An 18401-nucleotide genomic window follows, 5' to 3' on the forward strand; every position below is an offset into this window, starting at 1 on the left:
TCAAGCAGGGCGCAGGCTTCTTCAGCAGCGTTCCTGGCGCAGGTTCCCATCTAGGAAATAGGCAAAGCAGTGATGTGGTCATCTATACATACCTTTACATCACATTATGCTATTACCCAGCAGGCCAGATATGACATGGCTTTTGGTAGAGCAGTGTTCCAGTCAGTGGATATCTGAACTCCGACCCCGCTTCTGGAATTCAGGCTTGGGAGTCACCTGATTTGGAATTGACATGAACAAGCACTTGAAGAAAAAACAGTTACTCACCTTGTTGTAACTGTGCTTCGAGATGTGGTGTTCATGTCCATTCCAATACCCACACCCTACCCCTCTGTCGGAGTAGCCGGCAAGAAGGAACTGAGGTGGGGACAGGTCAGAATGGCTCTCTATTGAGCGCCATGAAGGCGTGACTCCAGGGGGTCCCCAGACCAACCCGACAGATGCTGGGAAGAAATCTTGCAGCTGCTGTGCATGCGTGCACACCTGATTGGCATGGACATGAATAACACATCTCAAATATCAGTTATGAGAAGATGAGTAACCATTTTACTTCTAGGCTAGTTATCCACAAATGCGTTAAATTAAATTAAGCCTGAAGATCAACTGGTCTTCATAAAAGCCAGAAAGTAGATGGGTAGATGGAGATGGTAATTGTTAATATTGCATAAAAGGCAGAAGTGTTAAATAAATATTTCTGTTATGTATCTGGAAAGAAGCAGGATTAGGTGCCTGTATTGCGTAAGGATGATGAAGTATTTTCCCATACATTAGTAACTGTGAAAGATGTTAAGCAACTATTAGGGAAGGGATATAATTAATGCCTGTCAACATGGTTTTGTGGAAAATAGATCTTGTCAAACAATCCTTACTTCGTTCGTTGAGACTTGAAGTTTGGTTGAATAAGGTAACTGCAAAGATGTAATATACTTTGCCTTTTGTAAGGCATATGACTTGGTACCACATGACATTTTGATTAAAAAACAAAACAAAATCCTATCACTGATATGAATAAATCACATGTTAAGTGGATTAAGAACTGATAGTACTCAAAGTAGTTGTCATGGGGAGTCATCAGTGAGTGGGGATGTTTTCTACTGGAGTTCCATAGTGATCTGTACTAGGCCCCACACTATTCAAAATTTTATCAATCGTCAGGAGTGTTGTATGTAAGACACGAAAGATAACTTTCACTTCGCTTGGCAGTGGTAAGGTTTTAGCAGGAGTACTGTAGCCACTTTTGGTCACCATATTTTAGGAAGAATGTGAACAGATTGGAGAAAGTCCAGAGGAAAGCATCAAAAATGATAAAAGTTTTAGAAAACCTGACCTATGAGGGAAGGTAGGACAAGAAGTAATGGGCTTAATCTGCAGCAAGGGAGATTTATGTTATATTAGCAAAAACATTCTAACTGTAAGGATTGTTAAGCACTGGAATAGGCTTCCAAAAGAGGTTATGGAATCCCCATCATTGGAGGTTTTTAAGTACAGGTTAGACGAAGACCTGTCAGGGATGGTCTAGGTGTACTTCATCCTACCTCAGCTCAGGGAGGCTAATGGCCTCTCAAAGTCCCTTCCACCCCTACCTTTCTGTGATTCTATGATTAGCCATTGGAACAAACTAACACAGGAAGTGGTAGATTTTCCATCTCTTGATGTCAGTTAAAGATTAGATGCCTGTCTGGAAGAGAGGCCTTCCCAAACACAAGTTATTGGGCTCAATTCAGGGGTTAATGGGTGAAATTGAATGGCCTTAAATATATGAGAGGTCAGATTAGACTTTCTAAGGGTCTCTTCTGGCCTTCAACTCTATGAATCGGTTAAAAGAGAGATTGGCAGGAGGTAGGGAGGCTCTTGCTTGAAATTCCAGGCCACGCCGATTATATGAAAGGCCTGCCTGGGGATACAAGCAGAAACTTTCTGAGGCTGAGGTCTTAGGCCAGGCCAGGCAGCAGGACTTAATTTACTATTCTGATTGATATTGAAATCTGTGTATATTTTGAACAATACTTGCATCCCTGAGGAATAGGACTGAGAAACTGACACTGATGGGCGCTTCATTGATGTACTGGCTGAGAAGTTGACCACCTAGCTTACACACGTGTTGAAACTAAGGCAGAGTGAAATGCAGAGATAGGGTGACCCTGCTACTGAACTGTTAGAATGATCAGTAACCCAAATTAGCAAATTAACACTATTTTAAATGTTGTTGATATATTATTGATAATATTCAATATTATTATTTATGCTGAAAGTGTGCAAGACTCTTTTTGAAAGGTTTTGGGTCCCTGCTCTCAACAACTGGCTCCTATGACTCCACAGTCCTTTGCCCAGAGAATGTGTTAGAGGGATGAGGTCTAGAACATGCAGGATGTTTGATTATATACTAGCAGGTATATGGTTCCTTGGCTGCTCCAACTTGCACAGGAGCCTTGGTAAAGCATTGGTGAGCCATAACTGTAACAACTGATTGCTGGTTCTCAGCTTCTCCCTCTTTCCCATTTCCTGGGCTGCCCGAGGTTGCTGTGTAAGGCACAGATGTCATCCTTGGCTAGGCATTCTGACAGGTTGAGGAAGAATCATTGGAGCTCCTTTTCTCCCTGGGGACATCACAGCCAGAACTACTACCTTTTCCTTTCACCCCTATGATGCAGCTGAAAGCCAGTGGGGAATAGCTGAAGCTGAACAGCAATGATAGCTGCTCTGAGCCCTTCCGGCTTTGAGCAGAGCTGCTCTTGGGGCTATAGGGAAGCAGTGCTCATTTAGGGAAATGGTGCCCCCTAATATCTCTCTTTAGTGGCAGGCTGATTTACTTAAGAGGGGACCTTGAGGGCCATGGTTTATAGTCTCAGAAGCCTCAAGTGGCCTAGGCTTGGGCTACATGTTGGGTGCCACTGATCTAAATAGATGACAAGCAGATGAAGAATGGACGAGCCAGTCTAATCAAACAAAATCTTGGTGGTGATAAAAATGCCTTCTAGGTCTATGTATTGTTTTAATTACTTCTTGAAAGAAGTATTTCCCCCCAATCATTCTTTAATGAAGACCATCAATATCAGAAAAGACAGTGGGAGCCACGGGGACTGGGTCAGCAAAGAAGCTGCAGCATGTTGCATGGAAGAGGTGCAGAGAGAACAGGTGACAAAGAGGGGGAGTTAGGCATGTTGCTTTGGCAGACCGAAGTTAGGAAGTAGGTTGTGCAGATCTTTGAAGGAAAGGCCAAAGGACTCAAAGTTGATGCAAGGCTAACATGTAAGATAAAATGCTGTATTCTATAATTGAGACTCATACTTTCTTGCCTAAGATATATCTGCTCACCTTAATAGACCACAGGGTTAGCTCCCTTCCAAAATAGCAGGAATACATCCATGTTACTCTGTTGGTGTAAAACTCAATCACTATAGAAATACATGAGAATTACTCCTGTACTTCCTAAATCTCTGCTACACAATTCACAAAAGAACCTCTGCTCACTCTACAGCGATTGTCTTCAGATCTGCTCCCTATGTTGGTATTAGATCAGCGGTTCTCAAACTATGGATCGGGACCCCAAAGTTGTACGGGACCCTGTTTTAATGGGTACGCCAGGGCTGATTTAGACTTGTTTCAGCCCTAGGAGGTGGAGCCCAGGTTACAGGCTTCAGCTTTGGCTCCCTCACTTGGGGCAGTGGGGCTCAGACTTCAGTCTCCCTTTCTGGGGTCATGTAATAATTTTTGTTGTCAGAAGGGGGTCGCACTGCAATGCAGTTTGAGAACCCCCGTACTAGAGGGATCTGATCCGTAAATTCAGGTTGCCTAACACTTTCCATTGTAAAGGATTCTTGCAACTTTTTTTTTTTGTTTTGAGAACTCTCTTGCTTCTGTTTGCAACAAACCTTTGTCATTTGTCAGAGGAGGAATGCTTTTGGTCTGGGCTGGCCTTGACTTGCCCAACACTGACTCCCCCAGCACCTGGACCCAGTGGTCGGTCCTTTCTTATGGGATGACAGCCTTTAACTGTTTTCAGGTAATGAACTGTCTGTGCTGTGGGGCTGAAGCTTCAGGGATTCCAGCAGGTTCTTTAAGCTGTAAAATCAACTGCTCAGAAGCTAGGAAACACCTGTGCAACCATAAACCTCTTGTTCTGTCCCTTCTGTGTATTCATTATGATACAGTCTTCAATTACATGATCACATACATTTTCCAGGGCTGCCCGGGGGGGGGGAGAGGGGGGAGGGCAAGTGGGGCAATTTGCCCCGGGCCCTGTGGGGGCCCCCATGAGAATATAGTATTCTATAATATTGCAACTTTTTTTTATGGAAGGCCTCCTGAATCCTCTGGGCAGCCCTGACATTTTCTGAGAGGACTCAATCTCATTTAGTTCAAAGGATACATACACAAGGGAGCAGAACTAAAATCACACTGACAACTGTAAATATTGCATTTCTTTTTTGCTTTTCTGACAGGTTAATGGTTAACACTGAATAAAGATTGACGGATTGTGGAGATAACTGATAAAATAATCCCATTTGCTGTTTATGCTAGATTGGATGGCTCCCTTTTTATAAAGAGTTTGTGCTTTCACTCTTCTGCATGGTTTTTATTTTAGTTGAAAAAGACCTTAGTTGAAATTGTACTTAACTTTAAAATGTATTCATCCTACTATTTGGCACTTGATGTACACACACAGAATACTGAAGATATTGCATTTTATTTTTGGAATAAGAGAAGACAGTAAAATTGCTTTTGTTAGGATTTTGCTGTAAAGGTTCCTCATTCAAAATATCTTTCCTTTACCTTGCAGCAGATATTTTTGCGTGATACCATATTTTTCAACATGGTGTCTCTTTTTGCCCTTCTGGTCAGACAGATTGTGAGATAAGCAGAGGTCTTCACCATGTGTACTTGCTTATTTTGCTTTCATATCCTCTTTACTTTGCACAGTTGGCTGCACTATAAAATATCTGGCAACAGCAGTGCAATATGTAATGATTGTAATAGACTAGCATGTAAAGACCCTAAAAGCTTGTAGGTTTTGTTTATGCTAAAGTTAACAGAAGCTTGCACCTCACAATCAAATGTGGGAGGTTTCCATCAGCCTTTCTTCAGAGCACGATCATTGCAGTGTGAACTTGCCAAGGACCTGCCAGATGCCTTCCTGTAGCACAGCAAATGGATTGCAAGCAGCTAGTGTAACAGTATCTTCAGAAATATACCTTTTTGTATCTGCTCCTTATGCTCAGTTGTAGCTGAGAAGAAGTTTGTGGAGGCTTTGTTTTTAATTGTATGAGTGTTTGTGAGGGCAGTGTACTTTCCTTTCATTAAAGAGATGTAAGGGAACAGAACAATTTACTTCTACCATGTGTGTTTCACCTTGCTTTGAACAATAAAAACAGGCTTATCAGTGCTGCAGAATATGTATTTAATAAACAGATGTGATGTCTTCCTTAGTCTGCATACAGTTCCCAGAGTATTTGCTGCTGCTTGGCAAAGCACTAAACAGGACCAGAGTGAGATAAGACAAGTCTTTCCAGTGTGGCTAATGTATTAAAATACACTTTCCAGTAGACAAGTTCAGCAAACCAGAGTCTGAATATTTTTATTGAAGTTTTTGTTTAGAATAAAATCTTTAAATGAGCTTTATCTTTAGCCAGTCAACGAGGCACTGCTGGTACATTCTGCATTAGGCTGGTGAGGATAATGAAAAGAATGGTATGACAAAATGAAGTTGGGAGAAATACATATTCATATGTTCTGATGAGGATAACTTAGCCTCTGCTCTACGTAGTTTTACAAAGGGAACATCAAGGATCAATTTCTCCTGACCTTAAATGCGATTATTTTCTTCCTAAGGAAAGAAATGAACACAAATCCAGTTACTTCTCCTCAGGGATTCTAATAGGATGGTATAATACATTAAACAACTTTTCAGACACCCTTTTGAGTGATCAGTTGGAGGTATAAAAGAGGAAGGGAAGACAAGGGCACATGATCTGAGGACCAAAAATAAGAGCCATCCTTTTGGTATTTGCAAAAATGAGGAGGGGAGGGGTCAGCCCTAACTAAAGAGGCCTTTTCTGCTGCTTTACAAATCTCTATATCATCCACCTACTTTGCCAAGGTGAAACTATCTTGGCATAATGATCTTAAGAATAACTATCCTACTAAAGATGCAGCTCTCAAAGCTACACTCCATGAAATGTCTGGCTCCTTCATTTGTTTCATATGCTTCAGTGGATTTGAATCAAGAATATAGTAAGAGTTAAGATTTCAAACAAAGCTGCAAAGAGAGGTATGTGGATGCAGTTTTGTAAATCTGATAACTTTCAAGCAATTGTTAGTTTCAAAAAATGAACTGGATCTTCATTTGGGCAAACATTCATAATGGTGGTGGAATCACTGCAGATGGTTTGATAGTAAAATCGTTTATCTCAATTATGTGATAAAGGAAGATATTGAACAGAACTGGACCCAAAACTGATCCCTGCAGAATTCCACATGATATGCCCTTCCAGTTTGACTGTGAACCACTGATAAGTAGTCTCTGGGAATGGTTTTCCAACCAGTTTTGCACCCACCTTCTAGTAACTTCATCTAGGTTGTATTTCCCTAGTTTGTCTGAGATGGTGTTGCAAGACAATATCAAAAGCCTTACATCTACCACTCCCCCCCCCCCCACACATCCACCAGGCTTATCCTGTCAAAGACAGCTATTAGGTTGGTTTGACATCATTTGTTCTTGACTAGTCTCTAATTCCCCAGGTTGTCCTTATTTCCTGTTATAGATTGGTACTATAGTTGTCATTTTCCAGTCCTCTGGAATCTCACGCGTCTTCCGTTATTTTTCGAAGATAGTAGCTAATGGCTCAGATATAGCCTTTGACCACTTCATGGGTACTCTAGGATGTATTTTATCAGGCCCTGGTGATTTGAAGACATCTAACTTGTCTAAGTAATTTTTAGCTTGTTCTTTCCTTATTTTACCCTCTGAGCCTACCTCATTTTCACTGGCATTCACTGTTAGATGTCCAATTGCTACTATTTGGTGAAAACTGAAACAAAAAAGACATTTAGCACTTTTGCCATTTCACATTTTCTGTTTTATTATTATCCTTTGTAATTTGACCTAGTTTCCACTTTTTGTAGGACTTTTTTGCATTTCAGATCATTGATGATCTCCTGGTTAAGCCAGGCTGGTCTTTTGCCATACTTCCTGTCTTTCCTATGCAGTGCCGTAGTTAGCTCTTGTACCCTTAATAATGTCTCTTTGAAAAACTGCCAACTCTCTTGAACTTTTTTCCCTTAGACTTGCTTCCCATGTGCTCTTACCAACCAACTCCCTGAGTTTGCTAAAGTCTACCTTCTTGAAATCCGTTATCTTTATTGTGCTGTTTTTCCCTCCTGCGATTTCTTAGAATCAAGAACTTACCATTTCCACTCAAGCTGCCTTCCACTTGCAAATTCTCAACAGTTTGTCTAAATGAAATCTAGAACAGCCTCTCCCCAGTAGCTTTCTCTACTTCCTGAAATAAAAAAAATTCTCTAATACATTCTGAGAACTCGTTGGATAATCTGTGTCCTGCTGTGTTACTTTTCCAACAGATGTCTGGGTAATTGAAGTCCCCCATCACCAGCGAGTCCTGTGCTTTGGATGGATTTTTTTTTTTTTTTTTTTTTTTTTTTTTTAATAAACGTCTCATCCACCTCTTCCTGGTTTGGTGGTGTGCAGTAGACCCCCTACTGTGACATTACCCCCTTATTTTTTTTTTTTTAACCCTTTTATCCTTACCCAGAGACTTTCAACAGGTCTGTCTCCTATTTCCTTCTCAACCTCAGTCCAAGTGCATAGATTTTTGATATATAAGGCAACACCTCCTCCCTTTTTCCCCCTGCTTGTCCTTCCTGAGCAAGCTGTACCCTTCTATATCAATATTCCAGTCGTGTATTATCCCACCCAAGTAACTTGCAGCCAGGCATTAAATTCCAGAATGTATCTCTCTACCTTGGCCCCCACACTTTAAAAGAAAGCTACTTGCGCCCCCAGCTCCTTCACCATTGCTCTCAGAGCACTGTAGTCTCTTCTGAGCTGCTCTGAGTCATACCTCACAGTATCATTAGTGTTCACATGGATGAGTAGCATGATGTAGCAGTAAGAGGACTGGATGATCCTTGACAATCCCTGTGTAACATCTTGGATATCGGCTCCTGGCAGGCAGCACACCTCCCAAGAGGAGAGAATGCTTACGAACAACAGTCTCAAACCAATTTTGGAGCTAGAAATAGTGTCCAGACTTCTGTTTTGTGGTTCTCTTAAAGACTACTGGAGTAGTCCTCTAGCAGGCCTCTGTTGGGTTTATGGGAGCGGTGAGACATTGCAAATGTAGTTGATGGACCAAGTTGTGTGTCAGAATATTTTTCAGTATTGGCAACAAACTTCTTGAAGACACTTGATGACCAGGATAAGCAGGTGAATGATTGGCAGACAGCTGGGATGGGCTTAAACAGCAGGCTGCAACTTTATTAATTATACTTCAGGGAGGGCTGCTACACTTCCTGACCTCTGCTCTCTGATACCAGGCATTAATTGGTTCCTGTGTGGGTTACATGGCTGTGATCAGAAAGCAAAGAGTTATTCTGGGTAGACAAGGGAGGGTCTACCCATTGACTAAGCTCTGTTGTGAAATCTTTCTGCCCTCCTCCCACAACTTCCCCATGTAAGGTGTGTGTGTGTGTGGGGGGGGGGGGGGGGTGGAGTGACAGAGGCCACAAGGTTGGATGGGGGCAGGAGGATCTCAGGTCTGAGACTTCAGATTCCACCTTCCACCCCACTGAGCATGAAGTCCAACTGCGCAATCCTGGGTCTCATTTACGGCTGCGTGATGGCTCTTTCAGACTTTACCCTCACCAGCCATGGGGAACACCAGTGATTAGCATGAACTCATCTCACACCCACTAAACCCTGGTACCCATCTTCCGCCTGACCCAGTGCCTGGTCAAGGGGCCAAATGTCTGCCACAGCCTATGTCAGATGTACTCTGTTATCTCTAAGAAGCTCAGGACCATTGTTATGGTTATCACTGCCCTCCCTCTGAGCTCCCAAAATAATCCTGGCCACCTCATGGTTCACATTTTTTAGTGCTTGCCCCCATGCAGGCTTACTCAATGCTTCCTTCGTCAAACTCATCTTGCAAACATCTGACCAAACCAAGGGCATGTGAAGCCATGACTGCATAATCCACTCTACATCTCTATATGTCCTAATTCTTAAACATAAGAATGGGCAAAGGGAAAGATACTGGAAAAAGTAGTCTCTTGTATCTAGAAGATTGGCAGGGGGTTCTTGGGAATAGATAGATGGTGAGCCCCACCCAAGTTACTGGACTTTAGGCTGACTTTGGCTTTTCTTTCACATAACATTATAATTTTGGAAAAGCCTCCCTAATAATCTCTTAAACCCATTCTATACCATGGAGCATTCCATCTTTTATGCTCATATGTCACTGATTTTAGTTCTATATTGTTTATGCAGTCTTTTGAACCCCTTATATATCTTTTAGAAGCTGCATATGTTGTTTGTGTAGCACAGCCTATTTATTCTACAGCCAATTCTTTATACACTAATGGCACTACAAAAATATGATTCTTGCTAATTGGGAAACTCACTAACTTCATAGTTTTTAACCACTCTAGCAATTGACAGCCACCCTTGTGCTATTGCACTCATTGGCCCCTGCCCTAAAATTCAGATCTTTCATCTATAATACAAACTCACTTAAGGTGTCCTTGTGCTATCTGAATGTGTGACAGAATCATTAGTACTAATGTGCTGACCTCTCTGGCATTTTTAACTGAAGTGTCAGCTAAGTTCAGTTCTGCAAAATGAAGGCAACATTTGAACAGAATATTTTGAGAGCAATCAGGCACTAGGTTAAGTAACTTTTATACGATCAGTATTCAGAAATCCTACATCTCTCATTGAAATGACATTATCAAATTATGTAGGTTGTCATACACTTTAGAGGAGCAGGCATGAAGAATCCATTGGAAATTTTTCCCTGTTAAAGCAACTTCATGTTCCATGAAAGCTTATACATAATATTGATGTGTAAAAACACATTGGGCCAAGAGCATCTGGAGAAGGACTGACATTAGAAATGTGAAAGATTGTGCTTTTATTATTCCATTTTTATAATTAATACATCTACTCAATGTAATTTCTCTTTTAAAGAATCTATTAGATTGAGAGAGCAAACCTTGGTCAAGATGGAAGTCTAACAAAAACATATTTGATCTGGGAGCACATTCTGTGCACAGGTACTGAGTCACTTGTAGGAGAAGAACATTAGAGAAGCATACCAAGATGTGGGGCACTTTAGACACAACTGCGGAGGGATCAGAGCTAGTCAGCACTAGAGTTGTACAGCATCTTTAAAGTAAGGAAGAAAAACTAACAGTGTTATGCTTAGAATCATTTGTTTCCCTCTTTTGCGTGCTGACATTTGGTATTAATGGAGTTTAACACTCACAAAATAAGGTGAAGGATGGTGAACTTGAGATATTTCTTCTGTTATAATTGATATTGTGAATACATTATATATAACATGCATTAGCATGCCATTGTGTCCTTATGAAACTAACACTGGATTTTTTCATATGAAACTGAGGTTCAAACTCTAACTATATGTATTTATATCCCTAGAATGCAGAAATTTCAGTTTTTGAAGTAAACATCCGTTTTGTTGGTGGACTGCTTTCAGCATATTATCTTTCTGGAGAAGAGGTAAGATTATCTATCTGCATTGTCAATCTAAACTTCGAATCATCCACATGATTAGAATTGGATAATGTATTATTTCCTCTCCATTCTCAGTGTTGAATTTAAATGGTGTCTATTCTGTTCGTTTCCATGGTTTTTGAAAATGCTGACTGGGTCCACTCTGAAAGTTGGCCTGTTGAAGATTTGTGCTCCCCCCACCCCCAAGATTGTTTTGTATAAATCTAATGAATGGGGAAAATGTCTCAATTGTAAAACTCTGATAAATGTACATGACAGGTGTTACGTTCAAGTACAGAGTAGTGAAGTTTGCTGATGCTGCTGGAGGTGGGTTTGGATGACATGCTTCTCACAGGCCAGTTTGGAGTGTATTGTCATCCACTCGCACAATTTACAACTCTGACAGGACTAATTATTCATCCAAGTGTTAGCAAAATGCAGTTGGAAGATATGACTGGAGAAACTATTGATATGATTAGAGGGGGAGCGGAATGAATAACTGGCATACAGATGCCAAAGGAGATCCCTAAAAATACCACTGCTCAGGGGTCTTAGGTGAGTTGGTATGAAATTTGGGAGAGTAGGCTCCCTGTGGTATTCTGGCCAGCTGCAGGAAGAGAATGAAGATGATCGTTGTGTCGTTTTTACTTTTTTCCTGATCCTCAGTTGTATAGATGTGGAGGAAGAAGAGCTGGAATTTGTCCTCTAATCTCAAACAGAGAGTGGTGTCAATCTTTACTTGTTTCTCATAGCTAGTCTGGAGGCCTCAGAGACCACAAAGGCAGTAGCCCTCCTAGCAGTAGTTTCCAGTGAAGAGCATGCTGGCAACTATTGCAGAAGCCTTGATAGCTGCTGCTAGATATTTCTTCTTGACTTCCTTGGCAATGTTACGATGCCTGTTTTTCTTGAACAAACCCAAGCAAGCACTCCTCAGGATGCTCTTCACAGTGGCAATTACACAGAAGGCGTTGGGCTTATAGTTAAAATTCTAAAGGTAACATGTTCAGACTCCCCTGTTCAAGTTCTCTGAAGCAGTTTATACTCTCGCGTAGATACATTGTTCCAAATTCAACATTATTAGTGATAGAAAATCCCAGAGGCTGGAACTAACCATCTTTTTGTCGTTAGTAAATAATGTACATTTTAACTGAGATGTTTCATCTGACACTTGAAGGAAATCAGCCATCATTCTACCATAACTTATTGACTCAGAAATGAGTGCATCTAGAGTAATTTTAGAAACAAAAATATTGTTTTTTTCTGATTAAATAGTTATACTCAACCAATAATGTCTCTTCCACCAAAGCTGCTGCTGCTCACAAACTCTAGTGAGCTTTTCTCAATATAACCTATTGTTAACATTTAAATTAAGCAGTAGTAACAGATGTGGAGAACATTTCTTGGCAGTTAATGGCCAGCTAAAGGAGTAAAGGGCTCTGAACTCAATTTGTCATTAACTGCCAAGAAATATTTGACCTGTCGGTTATTAGGTCTATTCTAAACCATCAAAATATAAACATATAAAGAGAAAATTAATGATCTTGTGCGATTATGCATAAACACACACTACTTATCATGGATACAGTATTCTGTTCTAGTACTTGCATTCCTCTAGAAATTACTTACCAGTATACTAACTAGTAGTCTTATTTTTGTCAGACAATTCTGAATTGACAAGTGTGAGATCATGAATTCCCTAAACAGTTATCTAGTTTAAAGAAAACAGTTTCTGTTGGCACTCCCCAAAGAAAAACTTTTGGCTTATTTTCCACTCTCATTTAGAAATATTTTGATTTTGCATTAATAGATAATTTTCCACTTCAAATTCAGCTACTTGAGTTCTCTGAACTGCTGTTTAGAATTATGTCATGGGGTAGCTGCATATCTCTAAGATGTAGACTGGAAAGAGCTTACGTTAGTTCATCTGAAAGTCTCTGGGATGTTGGTCCTTTTTCCCCGTATTGGAAATGAACATTTTTGGACTTCATGGTCTCATTATTCATTTCAGAAAATCAACAAGGTATGGTTGTCCCTGCAGTTGTCAGGTAGCTACTTTTTGTGTCCTATGCTGTGGCTGCTTGGGTTCTTGAGCATAATTTATACATGGCCACTGTTGAAGCTTTATTTGAAACACCTTTTTAAATCAAACATTTCAAAGTGTAGGAATTCTTTTCCTCTTGACAAAAATGCCTAAAATTAATAGAAACAATGGTTTTGGTGGTAATTCTCTTGCCCAGTTAGGTGGACTTTTTTTTCCAGCAGCAAATAAGTTGGTTTATTAAGCATCTGGCAAACGATTTATGATGTTTCAATACAGACACTCCTCACTCTTTCTCGAGGCTAAGTATTAGAACTTATTTTAAAGTACAGTGGTCATTTACCTGTCTTGTTAAGAGATATAACTTGTGAACTGCTTTGAAGATATGTTTGGTTTTTTTAGAACACATTTAAATTTATTTTCTTTAAAATATATGCCCCATGATTGTTTTTCATGGCTTTAGTTATGCCCGCACCCAGCTTATGGCAAGGGAAGTGCTACTTATGCACTCCCAAATTGTTCTACCAGTATCGGACCAAATTTGTAACAACCCTGATATTCAAATTAGACTTAAACTCCTCCCCTCCTTTTATCAAAGTAGTAGTTGTAGTAATGGTTTAAGTTCAGTGTCTTGACATATTTCTGGTAGGCCTCTTTAAAAAGATTCTTACGTTTCAGAAACAGTGAACTACACATTATCTAATGAAGGTAAACTCTGGAAATGATGATTAAAAAGCTGAACATGGCAAGCTTTAATATAATGTAATATGACATGTTCTGTCTAAAAAGATTTTGGGGAAATAGTCTTCATGTTTAAATGATAAATTTATGGTAATTGATTGCTTGGGAAGGAAATTTTTAAACATATCCTTTATTGAATATTTCTGTATTGTTTTTAATATCTTCAGCCACAGTTCAGAATAAGCTTTGTAATACCTCTATGACCCTTACTCATATGAGTAAGCCTTTGTAAGTAATCAGAACAGCTTGTGTGAGTAAAGTTTGGAAGATCAGATCCTCGGCTCTTCCTAGTCATCAGATTGCCTATGAAAAGTGTAATGTTGATATGTTTTTTCAGTACTGTAATTAAAGGCAGCTTTGGTTATGTAAAAAGAAGTTACATAATAAAGTTATAATAGCTTTGGAATTAAATGACCATAGTTAACCTAAAATTGCAACATATTGCATGTCCCATAGTTATTTGTAAATGTAAGTTCAATCATAATTAACAAGCAATATTGTAACACATTGAGTAGATTCTAAAACATCTTGCTTGCACTAAAATTCATTCAAATAAAATCACTAATATAGCTCATTTTTAAAATGTGATAGACATTGAGTACTTTGGTTGTCTGATAGCCAAGTCTTTACGTGGCATATTTGACACATCTTGTTGCTGTAATTACATGAAAACCCACTAGAAAAAAAAATTTCGTTACTGGATTTAATCAGGCTACCATGAATGATATACAAGTATTAAAACCATTAGATTTGAAGCCAAGAGATCAGTTTGTTTGTGGATTTCAATGTTAGTCTTAAAATAGAGAGAACACACAAGAAATGTCAAACGTGACTAAGACGAGCTAAACTTTTCATCAATGTTAAGAGAACTTCAAGTATTTATTGACAACATAATCTGCAAAGAAGTCTTAGATATTAAGCTCTTTTCTTTTGTTGTGTGTCTGGATTACTACAAAATATTGTGTATGTAACTGAAGACGGTTTCCTTTCTATTTATCTATCAGATTTGCTATGGATTAATGGAGTTCATTTATGAGGGAGGAATTAGGGATAAAGTTGAATTGGGGATGGGAGAGAGGAATCATCATTTGTCTGGAAGTAATAAAAATCTTTGGGAGTTTTGTTTTGCTTTCCTTGAGGGTGCCACTACTACTGATTTTCCTCTTTAGTTTGACCACTCTCTTACAGTTCATATACAGTTAGACAATGGATGTATTATTTTATCTTCAGTTCTGCTTATGGCATGGTCACTATAGCTTATAATGGGCCAAGTTTCATGCAAATTTGTGCTTAATTGCTAAAGGAATTAAAATGACTAAGTCTGTTAAAACAGTATGACTGACTGACTGATTCCAGTTCTTGACTACCACTATGGTCTCTTCTTTATTGTCCTGGGAGGACAGCTACTGAGGGAGGACGGTGGTAGAGCTGGCATGTGATGGCCACCATAGGCTGCACCCATAAAAGAGGTTTTGCTGGAGGGGAAGCTTCCTGAGCATGCCTCACCATACCTTCTCCCTGTCCCCACTCTCTATTTTCTGCTGGTGGGAACACCACAAACTCCTGTCTAGTCATATGAACAAAACTAGTTTTTAACTAGTTTTTGGAGTCAAGCTCTTGATCTGCTAACAATAACCAGCAACTGAGCGGCTAACTGGAATCCCCACAAGAGCTGTCCTACTTCTGCTCTGCAGCACTGCAATTCCAGGTACGTCTGGAAGAACTGTGGTCCTATTATCAATGAACATGATAGCTTCCCTCTCAAGCTCTTGTCATTGATAACTATACATGGATATTAGAAAAATGAGCTGTCCAGAAGGGACAGGCAGTTCTTTGACTTACTCTTTGATTTTTATCATTGGCTGCTGTTTTTTAGTGATGAATTTTCTTCTAGTATGGGCACTCCTTTCCTATCCCCCCCACACCTGACAGGACAATAACCAGACACTTCTTGTTAGATTGGGGGGGGGGGAGGGGAGGAGGGGAGAGCTCATAGATGTCACACAGTATAGGGCACTTGGACATCCCAGGTAATCAGGAGAAACACACATCCCCTGGAATTCAGAGCCATCTGAGAAGCATCCAGGGCATTCATACCATTAATCCAGTGTCAGCACATTCTCATAATGTCAGACAACATTACAACTGATCTGCATAAACAAACAGGAAGTAGCAAGATCCATTCCGCTGTGCAAACAAGCGGCCAATTTATAGAACTGGTATATCAAGAACCACAACACCCTGTCTGCAGCGTACCTTGCAGGAACTCAGAATTCACTGGCGGACAGACTCAGCAGGCACTTTAGCTCCCACTCGCAGATGGTGGCATACAGCTAAGTGGTGAACAGATTCTTCACTCAGTGGGGAATCCTATCCCGCCTTCCAGACAAACAGGAAATGCAACACATACTGTTCCATAGAGTTAAAGGCCAGTAGGGACCACCTGATCATCTAGTCTGGCCTCCTGTATATCACAGGTCACCAATAGCACCCACACATTAAACAACTGAAATTAACCTAAGTATTACAGCCCATAGAAGACTAGACTGTTACATGCCACAGGCAGAAAATAGGAAGGACCGAGGTGCACCAATGCCCAACACCCCTGCAATGCCAGGGAAATGATTAAGTGAGAGACACCTGGATAATCCTGGCAAGTGATCTGCACCCGTGCTCCAGGAGAGCTCAGGGCTAGTTCTCCAGAGACGATGATCTTCTACTCCCTTGGATAGATGGTTTGAACCACGTTTCTCCTCCTATCCTGCTGCTTCCTCAAGTAATGTGGAAGATTTGACAGGACAGAGCATGAGTTATCATCATGCCCAAATGGCCTAGACAATTCAGGTTCCAAGGTCTTCTGCATATGTCAGCCCAGCTGCCTGCCCATCAGTGTTCTTCCCTTCCTAGACCTCTTGACTCAATAGAACGGTAGGGTTGGACATCCCAATCCAGAAACTCTTTGCCTCACCTTGTTATTTGGATGGGCATTGGATCTAGAACATTCCTGTTCTGCAACTCTGCAAGGCATTCTTACTAATAGCAGAAAGGAGCTCACCAGAAAAGGTTACCTCTCGGGGCCCAACACCATCATATGTCCCCCGAGACAACAGATATTACTTGACATATTGGGTTACCGCCTTACCCTCAAGATGACAGTTCTTTCCCTTAGCTCGATACAGGTTCACCTGGCAACAATCGACATATCTCCCTCCAGTGCATAGCTATCCTGTAATTACTCACCCACTCACCTCCAGGTTCTCAGAGGGCTTAAGTAGAACTTTCTCACTGGTAAGAAAACTGACCCCTCAATGGAACCTTAATTAACTCTTTCAACACTTATCAAGACATCTTTCAACCCCGTTAGCCTTCATAGACAAGTGAAGCACTTACTTTCCTCGTTACCTCAGCCAGACAGATAGATAAACTGGGAACCCCAATGGCAGGCCCTCTGTATGCAATATTTACCCCTACAGTAGTTTTGGAATTTCCCATAAACCCCCAAACTATCAATTCCCCTGTGTTCTTCCCCAAGCCTCCAGCGAAGAGAGAGAACTTTATTCCTTCAACATTAGATGAGTTTTCGATTGTTACCTACAGAGAACAAAACAGGTCAGAAAGTCAAACTTGAGTTGTTTGTTGCCTTAGCGAAACAAGCTTGACGACTAGTTATTTCCTCCCAGAGGGTCTTCCAATTGGATTTCTGGCTGTATTCTACTTTATCAGCTTGTACATCTTCCTCCCCCACACAGGATCTGGGTTCACTCTATAGGAGCACAAGCAGCCTCAGTAGCATCATTTCAAGAGGGTACATTTGCTTGTTATTTGCAAGGCAGTAACGTGGAGTTCCATTCACACATTCACAAGACGCCACACCTTGGTCCAAGCCTCATCCACTGATGCATTCTTTGGGACCATGGTTCTACAAGTAGCTAGGCCACATTGCACCCTCCTCACCAAGTAGTGCTTATCAGTCACACACAGTGGGATACAGCACTCAAAGAAAGGGAAGTTGCTTACCCTTCATAATTGGAGTTTGAGATGTGTGCAGAGGATGGAACTTCTGTTTTGTGAATAATGTTGAAATTTTGAAAATGGGTTTCATTCCAAAAGGAAGTGAAAACTGAAAATTAGAAATTCTTCTTGAAGAAAAATTCTGGAAAAAAAAATCACTTTGGGTTGATCAAATGTTTTGTTTGGATTTTGCCTATATTTTAGATCTTTATTTAACATTTAGAAAAATTTTAAAGAAAAGTTTCAAAATGGAAAATCAGAATGTTTTGCTCTGAAAATGTTTACAGGACATGTAAACATGGTTGAAACGGTTCAATTTTTTGTTTTTGTTTTTTCTCTCTAAAACTAAGTTCCAGTAAAGTCAACCTGATTTCGTGAAGTGTTTTGGTTCTTATGGAACTGCATATTCTGGCAGATTATAGCGGAGTTGAAATTTCTCCAACTACCTGTGTTTGGCATTCACAGAGCTATAAGTTAAGATCCCAGGAAGATGATTGTGGACAGTTTTATATATTAGTGCTATTGTCTGTCAGCAAAATTAACCAAGTAAAAAGGTTTATTTTGTCCATTGCTGCTAAACCCCAATTATCTGAAATTCAGATGATCAAAAATGTGAAAATAGACAAAATTATGATTTTAAGGAATGTCTCCTGAGCCATTCAGACAATCAGAATGTAAATGATGTGATGTTAATCACAAAATATACTATGTGTATGAAATGTAGATACGAGATGAAAACTCGTCACTTAAATGCAAATTTGTTACTTTTATTATAAAGTGTTCCACCATTCAATAAATTATTGCTAATTATACTTCATTTTAGTTGTATTCCAGTTTAATTATATGTTGAATATTTAATTG

The 18401-nt window shown here is 40.1% G+C and overlaps 1 protein-coding gene across 1 annotated transcript in view; it reads left to right on the forward strand.

Annotated features, from left to right (window-relative positions):
* Positions 1-18401, forward strand: part of MAN1A1 (mannosidase alpha class 1A member 1) — a 217639-nt gene that overhangs the window by 92247 nt on the left and 106991 nt on the right. The window contains exon 4 of the mRNA XM_054021752.1: positions 10676-10756. Within this exon, the coding sequence (XP_053877727.1) occupies positions 10676-10756 (81 nt within the window). The remainder of the gene's footprint in view (positions 1-10675; positions 10757-18401) is intronic.

The sequence above is a fragment of the Malaclemys terrapin genome, chromosome 3 (genome assembly GCF_027887155.1).
Source record: "Malaclemys terrapin pileata isolate rMalTer1 chromosome 3, rMalTer1.hap1, whole genome shotgun sequence".
Taxonomy (NCBI): domain Eukaryota; kingdom Metazoa; phylum Chordata; order Testudines; family Emydidae; genus Malaclemys; species Malaclemys terrapin.